General features: G+C 42.7%; 1 protein-coding gene across 3 annotated transcripts in view; it reads right to left on the minus strand.

Moving 5' to 3' along the window:
• Positions 1-6483: 6483 nt before the first annotated feature.
• The window catches only part of AHCYL1 (adenosylhomocysteinase like 1), a 38415-nt gene continuing 22072 nt past the window's right edge, over positions 6484-22826 (minus strand). The window contains exons 2-17 of one of the 3 annotated variants that reach the window (XM_032303821.1): positions 20638-20749; positions 18210-18353; positions 16938-17038; positions 16423-16525; positions 15167-15261; positions 14480-14586; positions 13545-13661; positions 13208-13271; positions 12322-12410; positions 11885-11955; positions 11428-11522; positions 11242-11340; positions 10795-10863; positions 10280-10358; positions 9048-9168; positions 6484-8539 (exon numbers count right to left, since the gene is read on the minus strand). In XM_032303821.1, coding sequence (XP_032159712.1) covers positions 8533-8539; positions 9048-9168; positions 10280-10358; positions 10795-10863; positions 11242-11340; positions 11428-11522; positions 11885-11955; positions 12322-12410; positions 13208-13271; positions 13545-13661; positions 14480-14586; positions 15167-15261; positions 16423-16525; positions 16938-17038; positions 18210-18353; positions 20638-20749 — 1473 coding nt within the window. In that variant the 3' untranslated portion in view covers positions 6484-8532. Of the gene's footprint in view, positions 8540-9043; positions 9169-10279; positions 10359-10794; positions 10864-11241; positions 11523-11884; positions 11956-12321; positions 12411-13207; positions 13272-13544; positions 13662-14479; positions 14587-15166; positions 15262-16422; positions 16526-16937; positions 17039-18209; positions 18354-20637; positions 20750-22826 lie in introns of those variants that run through there. The other 2 variants (XM_032303822.1, XM_032303820.1) reach the window with 2 other exon arrangements.

The following is a 22826-nucleotide window of genomic DNA, read 5'->3' on the forward strand; positions in this document are numbered from 1 at the left end:
CTATGCCAGGAGTAAGTCCCTCTTGATAAGTAATTAAGTGTAATAAATTTAACTTGCCATTCAAAAGACAAAGATTGGCAGAATGGGCAAACACACAACCTAACTCTATGCTATCTATAAGACTCACTTGAGATCCGAAGGTACTATCAAGTGGAAAGGGGAGGATAGAAAAAGAGATTCCAAGCAGTAGTCACCAGGAGAGAGCAGAGGTGGCCATATTAATATCAATTGATTTTATTTATTTACTCATTCATTTATTCATTTATTTATAAAGATTTATTTATTTACTTGAGAGAGTGTGCACAAGTGTGAGCATGAGGGCAGCGGCAGAGGGAGAGGAAAAGAGCATCTTAAGCAGACTCCATGCCGAATGCAGAGCCCAACACAGGACTCCGTCTCACCACCCTGCAATCATGACCCTGAGATCACGTCCTGAGCTGAAACCGAGAGTCAGTAGCTTAACTGACTAAGCCATTCAGGCACCCCAAAAGAGGATTTATGTAATAAGAATAGGCTCAAAACAGCACAAAGCTCTAATAATTATAAACATGTATGGCATCTAATGAAGACTGTCAAAATATATGAAGCAAACACCAATAGAATTGAAGGGAGAAGTGGATAGTTATACAATAATAGTTGGAGACTTCAATACCGCACTCACGATAATGGATAGAACCAGACAGAAGGTAAGCAAGGAAAGAGAGGACTTAAAACAATAAACCAACTGGAGCTAACAGACACACAGAACACTATCCAACAGCCAAAGCACACACATTAGTAAGCCCACAGCAGAGATAGGAAAAAGCCACACAAATGGTTGTTCCCCATTGTATGTGTGACAGAGAAAGAGAATACCCTTCTTTATCTTACCATTAGATCTGATACAAAGCCATCTTTGCTTGGAAGAATATTCATGCACAGCTATCCCCTCTGTGGACAGATTTGCCTGAAAGCAAGCTGTAAGAGCTAGTGCCCCTCAGGGAAGGCTGTGCTCAGCAGGAGAGTTGCAAGCCTGTATTTGTCCAGTTCAAGCTCCTTGTCACACTTTCCTTGATAGGAAGACACCTCTAAGTGGCCCTTCAGAAGCATTTTGCCCAGAAAGAAATACAAAGGCAAGGGAATCATAGAAGAGAATGCCCCTTTCACTTGGTGTTTGTGCAAGGAAACAGTGGGGTGGGTAGATTATGTGTGTGAACTTCTGTGATTGACAACCCAATGCAGAGCACAAGGGCTCAATGGGTCATCAGGGGATCTGTGGGGCCCCAGGAGTGGGTGACTTTGACCCAGTTTGGCTCTGGCTCTGGGAAGCAAGTATTCCGTGCCCCCAGAAACAGCAGGTTCCCTAGGTGACCGGGGCTTGCTATTCAGGAAACATTTGCAGCGTGGGGCTTCATGGCCAGGCCGTTTCTTCTGCTGAAAGGATCTTTTTTAAGAAATGAGAACCACAGGGAAACTGCTTCCAAGTACCCTTGAGGAGCTTCAAAGTGACTCAGAAGAAAGGCCTCAGGGAGTCAGAAAGCATGAAGGTCAAATCCTAGGTCTACCTATCAACTGCCCTATGACTCGAGATGCTTGATTTCCTCCTGGCCCTAAGTTTGTTTCAGTGGGCCTGGGACAGGATTGGGAATCTATATTTTTAACCAGCCCCATATGTGACTCATACTAGAAACCTGGTATGAGCCTCTTTCCTATAAGCCGTATTGGCTCGTGTTTGTTACGCATGGACCCTGGAGACAGACTGTCTGGGTTACTTCCAGCTCCACCAGCTTGGGATTTGTGTATCCTTGGGCAAGTTATTTCACCTCCCTGTCTCAATTTCCCCATTTGTACAATGGGGAGAATAGTAGTACCTGTCTTACGGGGTTATTGTGAAGACCAAGTATGCTAATTGTGGAAAGCCTTTAGCATGGAGCCAGTTACAGCAAACACTGTGTGTTCCTCCTAATATTCCAGAGCCACAGACCATTATCCACAAGTCCAAAATTTAAACAAATTCTAAAAATCAAAAAGTTTTTCCTCGGGATGCCTGGGTGGCTTGGTTGGTTAAGCGTCTGCCTTGGTTCAGCTCAGGTCATGATCCCAGGGATCGAGCCCCACCATCAGGCTCCCTGCTCAGCGAGGAGCCTGCTTCTCCCTCTGCCTGCCATCCCCCCTGTTCCTGTGCTCATGCACGCTCTCTCTGCCAGGTAAATCTTAAAACAGTTTTCCCCTGAAGTTTGGCACAAATCAATGTGGCAGCGAAACCTGATCTGAACTGATGGGAGGCTACTGATAGTCTTTATCCCTCATTCTGTGCATTAAAATTTAATTGAATAAATAGCGACACATTTGTTTATGGAATGCTGCCTCACAGCCCCAGTAGGTATTACATGATATACTGTGTATTTGTGTATTTCCTAAAAATCTGAAATACTCTCAACCTCAAAACACAGGGGTTGTTGAGAAGGGAACTCGCAGCTACAGCTCATTATCTTTCCTTGGCCAGAGACAACGTGGGATAACCAGACAATGTGGGAAAACTCGCCCTCTGGTGGTTGCAGTGGAGAACCACACCACAGGAGGGCCAGAGGAGAAGGAAAAGCCTCATCAGAGACTCATCCTCTGGCCCACAATTCAGAAGAAAAATTCTTTTTAGAGGACATTTCTTAATGTCTTCGAGGGCTGCTGTATGGGCAGAGAAGACATCACTTCAGTCAAAAAAATTAATATTCAATTTACTGAAGTAATAAAAACATTACATCAGCTTTTTATTTTTTTATTTTTAAAGATTTTATTTATTTATTTGACAGAGAGAAATCACAAGTATGCAGAGAGGCAGGCAGAGAGAGAGAGAGGAGGAAGCAGGCTCCCTGCCGAGCAGAGAGCCCGATGCGGGACTCAATCCCAGGACCCTGAGATCATGACCTGAGCCGAAGGCAGCGGCTTAACCACTGAGCCACCCAGGCGCCCTACATCAGCTTTTTAAAGTTCGGTTTCTAGATCTTATATTTATAAAGCTAACAAATGTTAATTACTTTTAATTAGGGGAAATTTGAATATCCAATTTATAAACAAACTCCTTTAAACATTTACTATTGCATTTTTGTATTTAATATATTCGATTTCCTTTTCAGAGTACTTTAATTATCTGGCCAACCAAACTCAAACAAAATACTATTAAAAGTTCCTATAGTATATATATAGTTTCCAATATCATATAGAGAGAAATGATTGCAATTTAAAACTGATTACTAAGTCTAAATTGATTACTCACTCACGTACTCCAGACTGGAATCACAAATTATCTTCCCCAAGTTAATTTTTAAGTTGCTTTATCAGTTTGCTGAGATTTCCTAGTACCAAAGGGAATCTGGGCCAGGATGCAGATGGATTGTGGATCTGCTAGCCGACTAGAATACTCTGTTCAATATCCATTACTTTTCAGTGCTTTCATTCTGTTAACCTCTGCTCTCAGACTCCCTCTTCTTACCTAATAGAATGCAAATGCAAAGCCTTTCAACACATCTTTCCCTTTGTACCTACCACACCACCTTTATGCCTGTGGTCAGCAACTCTTTCCGTAAAAGGCCGGTCAATACTTTGCACTTTGTGAGCTCTTTGGTGCACCTACTTAACTGTTTGCCATCGTGAAAGGAGTCTTAGACATCACATAAGTAAGTGTGCCTGTGTATAAAACTTCATTCATGGACACTGAAATTTGAATTTCATGTCATTTTCATGTGTCACAAAATAGCAGTCACAGTTTAAAAAGACATTTAAAAATGTGAAAACCGTTCTTTAGCTTGTGAGCTGTACTACCACAGGCAGTGGGCCAGGTTTGGCTCACTTACTGACCCCTGCTCTAACTGAGTTTTGCACGCAGTTAGCAGGTTAAGTACTGATGTCAATTCTTGTTCTATGCTCTTTGAAAACTCACACATTTCTCTGAAATTTTTCCTCATTCTAAGTTATTTGGCAGCTAAGACTTTGTCCAGGGAGCACTCTGGAGCGGTTACACCACACTGAGCCCACACAGGGATGTCCACACTTTTGTTGAACTGTCCGGGTCTGTGTATTACCTTCACTGGGGTTTATCAGTGAAATAACGGTTTTGTGTAGACAGGTAAAATACTGTTTCTTTGTCAATTTCTTTTCCTTTGCTAACCCAGGAGTTTTAAACTTTACTATCTGGTCTAAGATGTTCCTAAATAGAGCCAATAGATTTAAAAAACTTTTCTCAATTGATGAAATTAAAGTCTGATTTTTTGGGGGAGAGGTGTCCTTGAACTCTCATTAAAATTCTTTTTTTTTAATTAAAATTCTTTAACTTTGCAATAAAACTTACAAAATAGTAGCAAGTACATTACAAATAACCTTTTCCTAGCCTGTCTGGGAATGAGCCATTTTCCTGATGACACATCACCCCCCAATATTTGAGTCCTTATTTCCTCCAAGCAAGGACACTCTATAGACAACAGTTCAGTTGTTAACATCAGGAAAGCAACAGAAGTTCCTACCACCTAGTCCTTGGCCTCCTTTCAGGTTTCACCAGTTGTCCCAGTAATGTTTACAGTAAAAATGATCCAGTTCAGTTTATTTAATTGTTTTATTAGTCTCTGCAGTTTTTTGGTCATTCTTTGACTTTGGTGACCTTGGCACTTTGGAAGCCTGACTATAGGCCAGTAATTTTGTAAAACGATTTGGATTTGTCTGATGCTTCCTCATGATTACATTCAGGTTTTACATCTTTGGCAGAAATATCACAGAGGGATGCTGTTCCTTTTCAATGCATTCCAGGGGTGGAGGATTGAAATGGGAGGTGAGCATCTTCCCATTACTGATTTTTTTTTTTTAAGATTTTATTTATTTATTTGACAGAGAGCTCACAAGTAGACAGAAATGCAGATAGAGGGAGAACAGGCTCCCCGCTGCGCAGACAGCCCGATGGGGGCCTCTATCAAAGGACCCTGAGATCATGACCCGAGCGGAAGGCAGAGGCTTTAACCCACCGAGCCACCCAGGCGACCCCCATTACTGATTTTTATTTTGTTCAATTAAGGTGGTCTGCCAGCTTCTCTAGTTTAAAACTATTCCTTTCCCCCTTATACTATTTTATAGGAAGGTACTTCGAAACTATGTACATAGCCAATTCCTTATTTAACCATTCATTCATATCAGCATAAACTTACAGTTGCACTTTTATTAATGATTTATAAGCCCTTATTTTGATATCAGGTTGTCTCAGATTTGCCCAGCGTAAATTCCTTTAAAGCTGGCTTCTGTGTCCTTTTGACGTGCTCCCATCACTTTTTAACTACCTTCCTTCTTTCTGGCTCAACGTGTACTTTTCCTGCCCAGCCATGGAATCAGCCCTTTCTCCGAACAGTCCTGGTTCCTTTAAGTGGAGAATGTAATGCCTGAATCTGGATGCTAGATGTGTACATTTTATCAGGGGAATGAGACTGCTGCAAGGCTCATTTAGTTGACAGAGCTAGGGAGTGTTTGTGCATGCACACACACGTGATTTTTCCCACCATAAGAAGCAACTTTTTATAATCTTAAAAGTCATCAAAGAGACTCCTGAGACAGTTAAAGTTTAAATCTCTAATTAAGCAATATGAAGTTTATCTTAAATTTGGATTTATGTGCATGGATAAAGCCTCCCAGCATTAAAAACACTCATTTTACCAGTCTGTACAGAAATCAACAACATCGTCTGGGACCAATTTAACAAAACAGAAAAGGTATTACTTTTGAGTATTATTAATAGATATATTGTTACATCCGAAAACAGGGGACAACTCCAGAGTTGGATATAGTTGTGGGAGGGGGTGAAGCTTTCCTAATTTTGGAGACATTCTTTTTTTTTCTTTTCTTTTCTTTTTTTTTTTTTAAGATTTATTTATTTGAGAGCAAGCAAGCAAGCAGTGGGGAGTGGCAGAGGGAGAGGGAGAGAATCTCAAGAAGACTCCATGGTAAGCACAGAACCCAACGTGGGGCTCGATCTCATGACCCTGAGATCATGACCTGAGCTGAAACCAAGAGTCAGCCGCTTAACTGACTGAGCTATCCAGGCACCCTGGAGACAATCTTTAAGGAAAAGAATTAGGTGCGGGGTCTTGAAGGGGGACTATGCAAGTGAGGGGCCCTGAAGTTTCAGATTTTTCTTTTTTAGATTTTATTTTTAAGTAATCTCCACACCCAACACAAGGCTCAAACTCCCAACCCAGAGATTAAGAACTGCACACTCCACCTACTGAGCCGGCCAGGTTCCTTGCAGATTTGTTTCTTGAAGAAATTCTGAGTGCAAGTGCTTTGGCACAGAGCAGGCACACACAACTTAAGGTACTCCTGAAAAACTCTGCATCCAGCCTGTTCCTCTCTGTACTAGGTCCTCAGCACATCTCTGTTAGAGACTGCTGGCTGACCTCTGACTCATCCCACCCTAGAAAACAAGTTCTAATGACGTTCTGCTGTTCAGGCAAGAATGACACAGAATCCCAATAAGGTCTTATCATTTTAATTGACTTTAATGATTATTGCTCATCTGCAAGGATTAATATTGCATTCATTAAAAATCATTCAATACAAAATAAACTTGTTCTTCCCGAGTTGCTCTCCACACGCTCCCTCTGATGCCAGACATTTTCCCACACTGCCCTTTGTTACATGGCTTGACAGAGATGGAGCCCTTACCTATTATTCCTATGGACACAGTAATAGATTGGGAGCAGGGGGCAGGCCAGAGGGCAGCAGGACCTGAGCCCCCTGCCTCCAGCAGAGCTGATGTCATGGATACCACTGTTGGCCAGGTTACTGCCCCTCCAGGATGGGGTATTCTGATTGGCTGGTTCAATGCCCTGGGAAAAAGGGCTTGAACCCTTAGCATCTACAGAGAAGAAAGCATGGTCACACTGAAAAGAAGTGGGAAGGGGCAGGGGAGGGGAGAACCGGGAGAGGAAAAGGAAAAATGTTTTGGCAAGACTCTGCTAGAAGGCCGCAGAGTAAAAGCTTTCCTTTCTTATGTTTTTATGTCTGTCTCTCTGATCAACGGCAACAGAGAAATGAACATTGTTAGTACCTAGCACTAATGCCTGACCCAACTTTGAAGGATCACCATCTAGAACAAGTTGAAGATTTAGAATCCTGGATAATTATATACTTAAAGCTCGTGAGCATAAAGCTCATCGGACCATGCAGAAATGCTGGTAAGCAGGGTGCATGGCATGGGAATACATACCTCTCCAATCTTTGAGGGCCTTTCTAGGGATTCTTTCCGAGCGTGAGCCAGGACGCACTGATTACATTCTTTGCCCCTTAAGATCTTGGTTCATAAACTTTTTGTGACGTGTCAATTAAAAGAGGTACCACTTCTGTAAAACTAACGTTATACAAGGGGCCTAAAGTCCCAGACCAGTTATATGGAACTACATTTCCCTCACTCTGGCCCAATTTATCCTTTCCCTCCCATCCACATCTACCTCCCTTTAAATATTTTAGGTTGCAGAAGCACAGCTGACCAGAAATTTGCTCTTAAAGGATAAATCCTAAAGATAGAGCTCAGTGTTTTAGACTGAGTAATGGCTCAAGAAATTTGCCTTCAGCACAAGCTGTATGGGGCAGAGCTGACAGAATTTGCCTTTATGGCCCCAGTTCATTGAAGCTATAAACTAAGGGCTAGAAACAGAGGGACTTATCAGAGTTTGAGGCCAGCTTTTCTCCAGACTCAACTCTGCACTCTCAGCTCCAAAGGTTCAAAAGAGAAACTGGGAATGACTAATCACCCAAGCAGTTCCTCAGAGTTAACACTCAACATTTATCTTACCTTTTTTTTTTTCTTTCTCTCTCTCTCTCTCTTTTTTTTTTGTACAACGAAATCAATGCCAGGGGACAAAATTAAACTTAATAGAGTGCAGTCTGGTTAAAAACTTGAAAAAATGAGAAGGTCTGGTGGGAGTGGAGGAAGGGTTGTACTAAATCCAAGTGGACCAACTGGATCGTAACAGTACACATCTCTGAACCAGACACACCGCCTGCACACAGGAAACAGGGCTTGGAACACCTGGAGAAATGAGCATGCGCCACCTAACATCTAACCTACCTGGCTAGTGGGTGTCAACCCTGCTCCTCTGACAAAGTGAAAGAGCACTGATTTCAGCAGCTAAGAAATGGGCTCTTTTAAGGCAATTTAGACATTGCAGATTGTTCAACAAAGAAGGTACCTTAGCATTTCCTGTTAATAAGGTACCCAATTAAGACTAAAGTCCCCAGAAATGGGAAAGAAAGAATCACCTTTCTGGGCTGGGAGAGTAAAATCCTTCTTTAGTGACTAGGGTGAGGAACCTTGAACCTCAGTTTCATCTAAAGAGCCATGAAGCAAGTTCCTGTGTGGTCTGCAGAACTTGGACAATGAGATGAAGAAAACGAAAATGAAATTACAGAAAAAAAAAAAATCAACAGGAAAGGAATAAGAAGAAAATAAACGTTATCTTAAAAAATATTTCTTTTAGAGTTGTGTGGTACACGTGGACTGGTCCTTGGTAATATGGTCCATTAGTATCTGTAAAAGAAGAGACTGTTTAGTTAGCACTTGGGTCTTCCACATGAGAGATCCAAGAGAAAAATCAGAAACAGAGGGTCCCTCCCGGCCCCGGCGGGATCCCTACAGCCATTCCTCATGGATCATTCTTCCCTCTGCTTCCATGGGGTTTCTGGCAATGCCATCTCTGGTTTCATTTCCTGCTCCCTGATAATATAAGCCAGTGGTTTTTAACCCTGACTATACATTAATCCAGGGAGCTTTTACAAAATAAGTCTGGGCCCCATGCCAGACCAACTGTATTAGAATCTCTGGGGGGTGAGGCCAAGCTTCCTGCTTCAAAATTCTCGAAAACCCTCACCCCTTACATCTACTACTAGATATACAATTTCTCTGCTACCATGTTAGTCTGGAGCAGAGTTCTGGTACTCTTCAAAATCAGGCACACCACTTTATTTAAGAAAGCTGGCTAACATGCTTTGTTTAATATTGGGTAAAAGAACATCTCACTTGTTTTCCCCCAAGTTACCTGTAATAATTGGGTTTGAATGGCCCATTTTTGTTGAGTCCCAGATATTTTGCTTGGTCATCTGTCAGCTCTGTCAGGTGGGCATCAAATGATGGCAGGTGCAAGCTGGCAACGTACTCATCTAGGAAGAACACAGTGGCAGGGGAGCTCACTCCGTTTCAATCTGCCTCTCAGGGCACACCCTCCCCCTATTTTCATCTGAAGCTTTTTGAGGAGGACAAGGAATGGAATCACTGTGAAAGCACCTGTAACTTGAAATATTTGCTTAAAGAACCCTCAAAGTTGCCTTTCTGGCAGGGTACTTCTCTCTGTATATCCAGAATGCATTTGGAAAGCCATTTGCTAGGGTGACAAAATGGGGTAGACTTGTACCTCCCCATCCTTCCCTGGCAAAGCTTTAGGCTTTACCCCAGTGGCTAACATGCTACATATGACTCTCACCTTCCTGTAGCAACTTCCTTAACTGAGTTACATTCAAACTATGAAACAAAGTAGATACCAATAGCTCAAAAGTGCTTTGTATCATTACAATTTCTTTAGAGTAATACCCATAAAGGTCTCAAATCTTAGGATCACTGATTTCTAAGGCAGCTGATGCAAACTGATTACTCTTCCATAGATAAAACTTCCCAGGCTTTACTTTTATGAATACGAATTAAAGAAAAAAAAATCTGAGATAAGCTGGTTGGAGGAGATGAGAGTGAGAAGTCTTTCACCTTTAAAGAAGGGGTAAGGGGCTGACCAGTTATAGATGGGAGGTGGGTGCCACTATTCCAGAAGGGCAAAGAACCAGAAAGGATGTAGTATGCCACATGAACACAACACAGCTGTCCCCCAGATTATCAGGAGGTTCCATATTTACAGAAGATGGATGATAAAACCTAGATTTGTTTCTGTTTCTCTCATCTTGGTCACAGGCTATAGTCACTGGTGGTGGGAAGTTCACTGAACTCCATATGGCTACTAAGAATAAGAACATCTACCTTAAACCACTATGCTAAGCACTTTTACTCATTAGCTCTAATTCTTACTACAATCCTACAATAGTATGTAACTATTACTCTCACATTATTGATAAAGATATTGAGGAGATTAGAATTGGTCCTGACGCCCAGAAACCATGAAATGCTAGGATGCAGATTAGAACTCTGACTCTAAATCCAATACTTTCATTTTACCAAACCATGCAAACATCTGGGGCTCGGTACAGGCTCCTACTGTTTCTCACTCACCCATTTTCTTAGGAAGCAGGTATACATCTTGTTTGTATCGTCCCTCAGGTGCATTATACAGCTCTATCAGTGCCAAAGCCTAAGTTGGGAAAAGAGGGTCAGAAGACACAAAAACACTTCTTAGGGACCTAAAAATAAAACTCAATCTAACAGGGTCTTGGGGTAAGTACTACAGTGATCTATCATGATGACAGTACCCAGGACTTGGCCTGCAGTAACCACCACCACACATCATAAGAGGATTTGCTGCTGTTTTTGTTTAGTTCCTAATAAAAGAACAGACTAAATACAACTAGGCTGGAACCCTACCTTCTCAACTAACATAGCCAACTCAAAGGGGCACAGACACTGACTCTGCCTGAGGACTCTTTTCTACGCTTGAGAAAGCCCATCTTGGCCCCCTGTGGCCTGAAACAGGTTGAAAAGAACACAGCACGGCACACTCTCATTGAACTCTGACTTAGGTCTGGTTCCACTAATCTCAGGGCAAGAGAGGCAGGCATTTGGCCACATACCTGTGTTGTAGCTGTGATGGACAGAACAAAGGTGGGAACTGTGGAGCAGCTCAGGTTGAGAAGACGACCCTGAAAAGGTAAGAGAGCCCCAGGTGAGCTGTGCTCCCCCTCCGTCTGATTCCAGTATCATACAAGTGAAGCAGAGCAGGACAGGACTCAGTCGGTACAGAAAGAATTACAGTTCCACATCAGGCTTCTAGATTTTATCTTATTTCCCATAAGCCCGTGTGAGCATGACAAGCGGAAGCAGCCCCGGGAGTCAGGAAATAGTGTAGTACTTGGTAAAAGGTAGATCTTTTTTTGAGTGGTTCTATTTTAGGGACCAGAAAGTGTAAGGACTAGATCTCTATCCAGAGATGAAATTCAGGAAAACCTGGGCCCAGTGCTTTCTCCCTATCTCCCCTCCTCCGCCATGGATCTAACGACATTGCCCTCCCGTGTGTGTACCTCTGCCAGGAGGACAACGCGTTTGCCATCTGGCCAGATGACATGGTCCACCTGAGAGCGCACGCGCTCCCATGTCAGCTCTGGAGTGCGCAGGCTGGTCTGAAAGGAAGATGGCACAGTTGACGGCGGCGACAGTGGAAAGGAGGGGAAGAAGGCCTTGCAGCAAATCAATGAGGGAAACCTTACCACATCAATTTCTGTGTTGGAGTGCCCCATATTGCATACGATACAGCTGTTTTTCATGCGGTCCAAATGCTCCCGTGTCACTACATTCTTATTTCCTAAAGGTAAAGGAGAGCAGCCAAAGAAAGATGCTGGGGGACAAAGGTACCTGGCTTCCAGTGAGGACATGGGAAAAGAGGACGCCTGCTGCACTGAAGGGAATGCATCCTTTATGAGAAACGAGTACACTGCATAACAGCTTTTTACACTCAGTGATCTGGTTTTAAGATTCAACAGTATAAATCACCTTCAAGAAAAAAGGCTCTTGGTTCTGGAAACATATTAAGGTTCCGATAGCTTATTCTGGTTCTGAGACTTTTATACCGAGCACAGGTCTCACCTACTTTATCTGAAAGACCACTTTCAAGATTTGGCCTCAGAGCTACCAGTCCTCCATGTACACCAAAGCACTGATACTTACCCGTGCAAGTTATTACGACATCAACTTGCCGGATGACTTCATTTAGCTTTACCACCCTGAAACCATCCATGCTGGAAGGAAAGGAAGGAACACAATGAGCAAAGCAAGGAGGCAGGGGCACAGAGGCTGGTCACAAAATGAGACCAGCGAAATTCCCTTCTGAAGTCGGGTCCAGTGCTATCTCACGGGTAAGTGACAAGCTGTTCTAAGCTACACACTGGCCTCTGTGGACTCCCTGATATTCCAATCAGGAAGGGAAAATGCCAAGAAGCTCTAGGAGTGCCCTGGGCTTACAGTGGAGGGAAGAGCCATCCTCCTAGCTTTCTCTTCCTTTAGAGAGATTTCTGCAAGGAATGATTAATATAATCAATCATAAACTCTCAGAAACACTAAAAGTACCAGGAATGAATCTAACAGTATTACCACCCTGTTCTTACCAGGCCTGCAGAGCACAGATGGGGTCGATTTCTGTGATGTAGACAATTGCTCCAAGGGCCTTGAGAGCAGCACAGCAGCCCTTTCCCACCTGCAGAGCATAAGAAAGAAGTAGGGGTGTCAGGTCATTTAAGGTATGGGTAGGGGGTATGTGGCTAGTCGGGAGATGGGAATTAACCTCCCTGAAATCACCAATGCTCTAGTGAGCCCTTGCAGGGATGCTCCAAGCCAGGCAGAGCATAAACAGATCCAGATTATGCTGTGACCCTCAGCCAGAGAGATGATCTGACATTCATATTTCACAGCAAGGGCTGGGGCTCGGAATAGTGAAAGAAACTGGGAGATCGAATAAGTGTTACCATGAGGAAAACAAGACCAAGGAAGAGCAACTGTAACCTCTCATAGCTTATTCCAGAAAAACCTGATTAACTCTCATTTAAGATGCATCGAACTGAAGGACAGCCCAGCAGTTCCAGAACCTCCATGGGTCACTGATGACAACAGTCTCCTTCACCTAGTCTAGTTCAGGGATCATCAACTATGTACCACTTCGAGTCCCACCCTTCACTCCAGTCCCGGGTCACTTGGGTGGCTAAAATGCCACATGTTCACTTGAAGTCAGTCTCATGAAAGGTAACTGTTATCATGGTGGAGGGTGGGGCGGGGCTGCCAACAGGCCGTTCCACAAGACAGTGTGGTTGAGATCTGAAAACTCTATGGATTTTGTACATCTCTATTCATAATTCTGAATAAAGCACTTCTGCTACTGAGATACATTATCTCGAAGCGTTTTTAACCCTGTGTCAGTGACCACACTGACAGCATGGATTGCCTTCACTCCACATTTCTAGAAAGTCTATGAAAAGACACTGAGACCCAGCTATTTACCTCACCATAGCCACACACCACCACTTGTTTCCCACCAAACATCACATCTGTGGTCCTCTTCAGGCTGTGGAAAACAGATAAGGGCTCAACTTAAACATTATTAGCCCAGACACAGTCCCTCTGCACAAAAGCAAAAGTGTGAGGCAACGCCCCATGAGAACTCCAGCTGGAAGCTGGCTGGGCCCAGTATGACACGAACCCCTCTAACGAACCTTTAACACCAAAGGAAGACAACGGGAAGACCATGGGAGAAGACCAGGAGTAGTATTAGAATAACACTGCGACCCAACCCAAACCTGTCCCCTAGGAGTCTGAATATCTATACATTTCAACCTACCCATCCAGAATGGACTCTCGGCAGCAGTACAAGTTATCAAACTTCTGTTTGGTAACAGAGTCATTGACATTCATGGCCGGAACACAGAGCTTCCCAGCTTTGGAGAGCTGATACAGCCTAAAGGGAAAAGAAGCCACAAAAACAAACAAAACCGAAATTACTACACAGCAAAATCTGCCTAATTCTCTTCGAGCTCCATGCTTCCCGCCCCCCACCAGCTGTATTTATTGCCCAAGGATATCAGTAAGCAAGAGCATTTCCTTGTCCTCACCTCTTTTCATTTTCTCTCCCCCTGGGCCCCCCGCCCTTTTCTTGGAAGGGGAAAAAACCCCCTTTCAACAGAAGAAATTGACTTCTCTTCCATAAAAGGGGATATATTTCCTTAGACCAGCATTTTCTTGATAAAAAAACAAACAAACATGCCTACTTCTGATAAACAAAGATTATCAATGACTCTGATTCAGTTGCCTATGTGTGCTTGTGTGAGCGTGTGCAGTGTGCACACAACGGAGAAACACTCTTCCAGAAAGAGATCTTTTAGGGTTTTTGACAAGCCAAGAATACTCTGCCCAGTTTTACTTTTTGTAGTGTGTATAATATTTAATTTTACAATAGGATTTTTTTTCATATTTCAAATATAAAATTTTAATACAATATTGAATACAGTTTTCCAGATACATTCATTCCCTATACCTCCCAACACTGGTTGAGACTCACAGTGGAATAAGTGAGAAAGAAAAATGTGTGAACTAGAACCTGAAATAACTGCCATTTAGGATCTCCTGGATTCTTCAGAAGTAAAAACAGAGAAGTTTTATCTAATGAAGGTACTCCCATTTAGTTACACGTCTGAAACATAGCCCTCAAGCCTAATGGAGACCAGGAGAGTTTGCTGAGGCAGGGACACAAGGGGCAGCTACTCCAGAATCTGTTACCTGTGAACACCAGTCACGCTCTCTTCCACAATGCCTCGGATCTTCTTAAACACGTTTGGATACTTCTTATAAACCCAGTGGGTTAAGTCTCCCCCATCATCCAGGATCTACAGAACAGCCAGAAGACTTCTATGGGCATTCAGGCTGCTAGAGCTGGGGGGAACTTTGAACCCACTTTCTGTTCTAGTAAGAGAGCCCTGTATGTTTTGGAGGAGCACTCCTCAGAGCTCCTTAGAACAGGTTTAGACAGTGGAAACACAGTCAAATCTGTTGGTGTAGAATGGTTAAAAGGATTCCTAAGTTTGTTCTTGGCTATAGTGAAGAGTACTAGGCTAATCACAGACTCGTTTTTAGTCTAGAGTCTTGAAACATATAGCTCTGTGGGATGCAAAGGCGAGCTGGGGCAGGAAGGAAAGAAACCAGAATTCTACTCCAAAGAGGAACCACATTATTTCTTTCTATTTCATTCTGCTGTGTTTGAGCCACAAGTGTTCACTTTAGTTTTACCCTTCCCCCACCTTTCCATTCAGTACTCAGACCCATTCTGAATAGGTACTGAGCTAAACACTCTGACAACAAAGTAAGTGTATCAGAACATACATCCAAAACATATTTAGGGAACCATGCTTTGAGGGAAAAAAGGAAACAAATCTATGGTCAAAGTGTGGGATGAATATACATCATTACCATGTTAGCTTGCCAACCATCCATGTTCACACAGCGGTCAATACACCACCAGAAGTCATCTTCTGACTCGCCCTTCCAGGCAAACACGGCAACTCCTGTGGGGATGGGAACAAATCAGCTCATTCCTCCTCTGGGAGTCTGCTATACCAATACCACTTTCTGAGATCCATGTGAAGAGGAAAAGGGCTACAGGAACTATGTTGGACAGGAAACAACTCTGAAAGGGCAAAAAGTCAAAATGGCACCTGTGGTTCAGAAGTCGGTAACAAATTTAAGAGATTTTTGTTTTTTTAGAAGTATTTTGGAACCTTAAATTGTTACTCTCTTTCGTCAGTTTTATACTTGGAACTCTTAACAACCTAAGGAGATAAAGTGAAATGGGATCATAATAAAGTTGTTCACTAGAACATTATTTGTATTAGCAAGAATCTTGGAACAACCTAAATGGTCAACATGAGTAAAACAATGAAGAAAAATCATGTGGCCGTATGATTATTACAAATGATGCTTTCAAGAAGTTTTCAGGGACATGGAAAACTTCTTCTGAAAGTGTTATGTTTTAGGTTATAAATTATATATTGAGACTTATTTATTTCTGTAAAAAGTGAATAGAAAAAAGGAAAAATGTGTAAAATATTATCCCTGTGCAGTAGGATTATTATTATTATTTGGAAATTCCTAAATTTTCTGTAATGAACACCAGAAAAGAACAAGAAAATCAAGAGCATTATAAAGTTGCTCTCTGAGGATCCCAGGGAGATGGTAAGTCCTTTAAGAAACCTCACAACGATTTTCTTCTGAACATTTTTACAGTAAAAACTGTTTCAAGCTGAGCTGAACTTATAAGTAGTCCATATAGTTTCAATACAATATGGAACACCAAATTATCTAATGAGCTACTAGTACTAAAGGCACTTCTTACTTGTGTGCCCTCAAAAGCGATGAGCCTTTGGTGAAAAGAGATCAGCTGAACTCCTATACCTCACACAGTTTAACATTCCTCCTTGTTCACTTACCATTAGAATTAAGCATCTCCCCATATAATTAAGATTCTTTTCAAAGGTCATTCTTTATGATCATATCAGGGATATGGACCTTCCTTTTATTACCCATCTTCTTCCTGTTGCTATTCTTATTACCCTCCAAAGTTTTATAGCCTCTAGACAAACACGTAACCATAAAGATAGTTTTGATACGTAAATATTTTACTTAAATAATTATTTTGAAGCACAGTTGGTGAAAAAGGCTAAACCTACCAGCCTCGGCCAGGGCCGCAGCCACTTCGTTCTGAGTGGAATAGATGTTGCAAGCAGACCAGCGGCACTGAGCCCCCAGGGCACAGAGTGTCTCAATCAACACCTGCGTAGACATACGGGAGGACGGAGTCAGAGAGAGGAGGGCCGGGTGGAAGCAGCACACAAGGGGACCATGCCCGCAACTCTGCAGCAACTAGTGCTACACTGGGAAGTTGTAACAGGGTATGGTCCAGTGAGGGAGCCTACTGCTATCTAACTTTACCCCAAAGATGTGTTCCTAAAAGTCTTCCTAACAGTCATATTTTTGCAGATCTAGCTCTCCCTGAGTCAGGTCTGTAAACATACGTTGTAACTATACACAGAGTGGAAAACCCCATTACTGTGTAACAGGAGGTCCCACCTAATAGTCATTAGCATTTGGAGATTGGATAGACAGGGAAGGAAAAGCAAATTTTAAAAAAAGTTTATTTTTCCCCCTCATCAGAAGTCCCTCTTTAGTCTCCCAGCAAACTCACCGCTGTCTGGGCTGTGATGTGTGTACAGCCCACTATTTTAGCACCAGCCAAGGGCTTCTCCCCCTGAGCACGTTTCCTGAGTGAAATCAGAGCAGACATGTCTGTGAAAGAACAGAGGATTTGAGCTAGGTCTGCACTAGCAGTATTACCAATTTCTGCCCCAGCAACATCTAGGGGTGGTCTAGATCTGTTGAGATATTGCAAGATAAGGTAGAAACACCAAATAAATTTCCATGATGACTGGCAGCTTCAACAGCAGAAAGACAGCTGAGGAGTTGTTATCCAACTGCTTGGAAATTTCTGTCTTCCTGCAGAGGACTGAACAGAGAATGAATTCTCACATCTGGTCAAAATGGAGAGTGAGTCTCATCATTCACTTGGGAGGAGGGAAGTTGTTATGGCATGGGCTAAAGGACTCCTAATCATCAAACCAGGAAGGATATCTTCACCCTCAGCAGAAGAGCACTTGTTTTTTTCTATGCATCCTAACCCCATTCTGTCAGTCTGTTTGGTTTTGTACTTACCCCCAGCAGAGAGCACACCTTTAGTGTGAAAGTAACAAGAGTAAAAAGACCTTATCAGGAGTGGGGTGGGTGGGGAAAACCAAGATTTAACGGACTGTCAGTCACTTTCACTTTTGCTCCAGCAGAGGGTGCTAAGGACCAAAGACCAAAGAGACATTGGTTACCACATCCTTAGCTGAAAACCCTCCCACATCTGCTGCTTCTGGAAAATGTGGGTCTCTGAGATTGGCAGCTGTGGTAGAATCCCGCAGAACTAACCACCATGTAGTGATCCAGGACTTGCTGAGTCCACAAGGAGATCTCCGAATATGGTGTCATGGGGGAGGAAAACAGAAACTGCTCTGTGTAATTACTACGTGCTGAGAACAGGAAGCAAGGAGAACAAGAACCCTGGGGCTCAAGCTGCACGCAGAGAGATCTGCTTATGCAAGAGCCCAGAATGTTGAATTTTTCAAGGTGACTTTCAAGTGTCAAGTTGTTTGTGGATCCTGATGACCAGCAAGTGGGTTGCTTCTGGTCCCCTACCCACTCCCTTTCTTTTTTTTTTTTTAAAGATTTTATTTATTTATCAGAGAGAGAGAGGGGGAGAGAGTGAGCACAGGCAGACAGAATGGCAGAAGCAGGCTCCCTGCTGAGCAAGGAGCCCGATGAGGGACTCGATCCCAGGACGCTGGGATCATGACCTGAGCCGAAGGCAGCTGCTTAACCAACTGAGCCACCCAGGCGTCCCCCCACTCCCTTTCTTTACCTTGCTCTGCAATCTCAATCTCCCGGCGTCCAAATTCTGCCTGCTTGATGTTCTTCACACAGAAATTGCTGCTGCCCTTGGAGTTGGTCTGCTGTTTCTCTCGGGGGGAAACCTCATCATCAGAGCTATCTGTGTAGGACGCAGCTAGAGCCAGGAGAGAAAAAAACAAGGACAGAAAATCCTCAATGGCCCTAACTCCACAAAGTGTACTCCCCCAAGGACTCTCATTTAAGTTAAGCAGACTCAGAACTGGAGCCACCTTTTACACTACTCTCAGGTCTCCCTCCTCAGAGTCTAATGGATGAATGACATTGTTGTGGATCTCTCAGTGCTGGAACCCTTTCTTTCACCCTGATGATACCCTACCCTTAGTCCCTGTAACGGGAAGCTACAGAGCCCACTCCTGCACCAGCTCTACGGATCCCAGCCAATAGGGGCACTGGGTCCCAATGTGGATTGGAACAAGACATGGCGAAGATGGAAGAACACTTTAGGGCATGTAAGGAACTCCACTGCTGTAGAACACTGGTTCTACATCTACAGCATTCATCAGAATCATATGGAAGGTTTGTTAAAATACAAACGGCTAGGCCCCACCTCCAGAGGTTCCCAATCAGCAGATCTCGGGTGGCACCCAAGAATTAGCATTTCTAACAAGTCCCCAGCTGTTGCTGCTGTTGTTCAGAAGACTGCACTCTGAGAACTAGTAACACGGATGACAGTGCTAAGAGAATCTTATAAGGGATTTTACACTAGGCTGTGCTCAAGGAATACAAAGATGGAAAGAAACAACTCAAAAGGTGAGTGAGTAGCTCTGGTTCTACTGCCAGCCCTGAGATCACTCAGTATGTTCAACTTTAAAAAAACCAGCTTCACATAAAGGCTAAAAATGTCCTTTCAGATAGATGTGTAGGGGGACACAGAGTAAACACTCCCCTACTCTCAAATCACTTCTTTCCTCTCTGAATCAATGAGTGGTTCCCAATCTGTCTCTGCCAGTGTATCAGGTCTCTCTCACTGTCTTCCACACACTGCTAGCCAACACAAATACTCCCAAAGGTATCTGTCTCACCAGACAAATGAACTAGATCACAAAATTAAAAAAAAAAAATGCTCTGATAAGCTCCTGTTAATGCATGGACATCAAGATTTTTGAGAACTTTGCTATAGCTTTCTTCACTCCCTCCTTCCATCTTCCTCTTAGAGCCCAGCTTTTCACAATGAATTCTCTCTTTGCTGGAATCGGTCTGCTTATCACTCCTACTCTTTCGTATCTGTCACTTCAAAACACCTTTTATTTTTGACAGCCATTATGTTTTGAACCTCTTGCACACATGCCACAGTGACTGAATATTCATTTATTTCAATACTTAACCCTGTAGACCACCATTTCCTCTTATCTGCTTATCTTATCCAAGCTGGGTTATCAGTGGCACAGGGCAGAAGACACTTTTTTAAAAAATGCATTTACTTTTAAAAACAAAACCAAAACAAAAACAATCCTTTCCCCTCAAGTCCAGTCCTTAATGTTAATAACACCATATAAACAGTATTCTGGCAAAGTCATTTATGGAATGGCAAATATCTTTGCTGAAACTAATAGCAATCTATGACCTTGGGCAAGCCTCTTAAACTCTTAAATGTTTCTTCAGTTGAACAATGGGGGTGGGGTTATATCAGACACCCCTGTGGATCTTCCAGTGTCTACTCTGCTAGTACTCAAATTATAACTTCTACATCCCAAACCACGCTAACTTTCCAGTACTCCATGTAAAGTTGAGGACACAATTAAAAAAAGAATAAAAAAAAAAGCCTACTTATATAGGATCAAATTAGGAGAGGACTAAAAAGAAACAGAGCTGGAGCCACATTATCATACTTGAACCTCTCCTACTCCAGAGGTGAACAGGGGAGGGCACTTCAACATAAAGGGTAACCTAGCTAATAAAAAGGAGCTTATTTTAAAATACTCACTCTTCTTGTTACCAATCAAGCAGTCTTAGAGCCAAGAAAGAAAAAGACAGGTGGCAGGGTATATCTTAAACAACAGAGTTGGAAATTATGCTTCCAAAGTACACCTCTTTTTCAAGGCCAGTTCGATCAGCCAAAATAGAATTGATTTTCTCCCTTTGTGATGTGGGTGGAGAAACGTGGGAATGGGAACTGGCCCAGCACTACCAAGCAGGCACTGGCCACAGACCACACGCAGAGACAGCCAGGGGAAGAGAAATCTCCGGATGACAAAAGCCTCCCCAGCTACAAGCCTGACTGGGGACATTCCCATTGCCCAAGTGCTAATTATCAGCTCTCGGCACAAAGATGGGAAGTACTTTCAGATTCTAGATAAGTAAAGTGCAGTGGGCAGAGAACGAGCTTAAGACTCTGGAACTGGGAAGGGAGATCAGTATGGACATAAGTTCACACCTACCTGAACTGTAGCTGTCCGTGGAAGACTGGGAGATGGAGCGAGACAAAGATCGGCGGCCTGTCTTGGTGGGGAATTTGGTGAACTCCTGCATGTCATCAGCAAACTGGATCTGCTGTAAGAGGAAGACGAACAGTTGAAAATTTACAACAGGAATTCTAGGAAATGTTCCATTTTTTAAGGCCATGTATTTCCTTCCCTAAAACCCAATGTTACTACATAGTTCCTACAAGCCAGCAATTCTCAGACTAGAGTGAGGGTGGGCGGAAGTTATTGCTGACTCCTCCCCAAATGCCAATTACTGCTTCTTTCCAATTGTTGTAGAATTTTGGGGTGGGGGGGAGCTCAAGACTGAACTTTTTTAAGCATCTGTCCAAATTTCACAAATCTTTCTTCTTACATTCCATGAAGTCTTCTTTCTTCTTACAAACTTGACAGGCTCTTTACCCTTCCTCCCAACTCTACCAAAAAAATACACAATCTCATAGTGCTTCTGCTTTTTTTTTTCCCCCAAAGGATTCTCTTGAAGCACATTCTCATCCTGAAATTAGCAATGGTCCTGTTGTTTGAAGAAAATTATGGAGTTGCCTTGAAATGGTGATAGGCACTGGGGTGCCAAGTCAGAGTCCAATGATAGTTATACTTCACAAAGCCATGCAGTATGCCCAGAACTTTCCACATCCAATAAAATACTGGCATACAATAAAGCATGCGAAATTCAAAAAAATATATGCACTCCACAGTAAAATCTAACTAATTAGGACAAATCTGAAGCAGAAAATAAATGACTTGGTAAAATCTCTATTAAAAACTTCATTAAATGAAATACACCAGAAGTAGGTAATTGTATGAAGGATACTTGGAAAATGGGCTTTAATAAATGGCAAATACCTTATAATTAATGTAACTCAGAAATTTAATGGATGCTTCTAAAATGTATGAAAACATTTTCTTCTATTAAATGGTTTAAACCTTCCTCCTGAATGCTGATAAACCCTTTAAAATACAAAATAAACTTCAGCCTCCTGCAAAACAGAACAGTTTGAGACTATGAATTGAGATTCTCCTCACAATCTGACTAAATCTGAAAAGGTTCCCATGGAGAATTCATTAAGCTAAGTCTTTAGCAGATAACTCGGGAAATATAAAAGCTATTACAGATTAAAATCTTCTCCCCATAATGCTAGCAACATGGTTATAGCCACTCTGAAGCCAGAACAGTAAACTGCTTGTTTGTTACAGCGGCAGTATAAGAATCAGGCGTAAAAGTGCAACACAGAAAAAGAACTCAGTAAATAAAAAGCATTCAGTCTAAACAACATACACGACACCAGAACTTGATTAACAAGTATCTTTATACATCCTAAGCAGCTTTTTTAGTTTAGTTGCTAAAACTTAAATAATTTAAATGCCAAAAGCACAGTGCCTTTCAAAACAACCAACCAACCAACCAACCCACCCCACTCTTTGGGAGCACCTGTGTGGCACATTTGGTTAAGCAACCAACTCTTGCTTTTGGCTCAGGTTGTGATCTCAGGGTCATGAGATAGAGCCCTGGGTCCATGCTCAGCATGGAGTCTGCTTAAGTTTCTCTCTCCCTCTGCCCCTCCCACCACATGCACTCTTTCTCTCAAATAAATAAATCTAAAAACAAAACAACAAACCCACTCGTTGAAGTGGCCACAGGTCAGCATGTGCCCTTCAAGAGCGGATTTCCCACTGCATGTTCACATGACTTCTGCAGTCAGCAAAGCCAGTTTTACTGAAGAGATTTATCCAGGACCAAGGTAATGACTTTCAAAACCAACATGCAGTTCTTTTGGTGGGAGAAAAAATACAGTCAAGAGACCATCAATGCTTTTTAACAACCTGCAGAGGCAGCCCTTCCTCCATCAGCCTCCTTGTTCCTGGCATAGGCAGTCTAGTCGGAAGCTACTCTTTTCTTTTGGCTGTTATGATTCCCTCCCCTGTTCATCTTTTTTCAAAAGGCTCTGGGCACATTCCCAGACACCACCTACCTGGTGGTGGCGGGGGTGGGGGAGGGAAATGCAGTAACATTCGCAGTTTCTTAAATAAAAAAAAAAAGGAGAGAGCGGGAGAGAGAGGTGGCTGTGGCAAGATAGAAATGTTTCTGCAGCAACCTAAGAACTGATTTAATAGTCGTAATCCTACCTTGTATTAACAAAGCTCAT

Source organism: Mustela erminea, chromosome 10 (assembly GCF_009829155.1).
Source record: "Mustela erminea isolate mMusErm1 chromosome 10, mMusErm1.Pri, whole genome shotgun sequence".
NCBI lineage: Eukaryota > Metazoa > Chordata > Mammalia > Carnivora > Mustelidae > Mustela > Mustela erminea.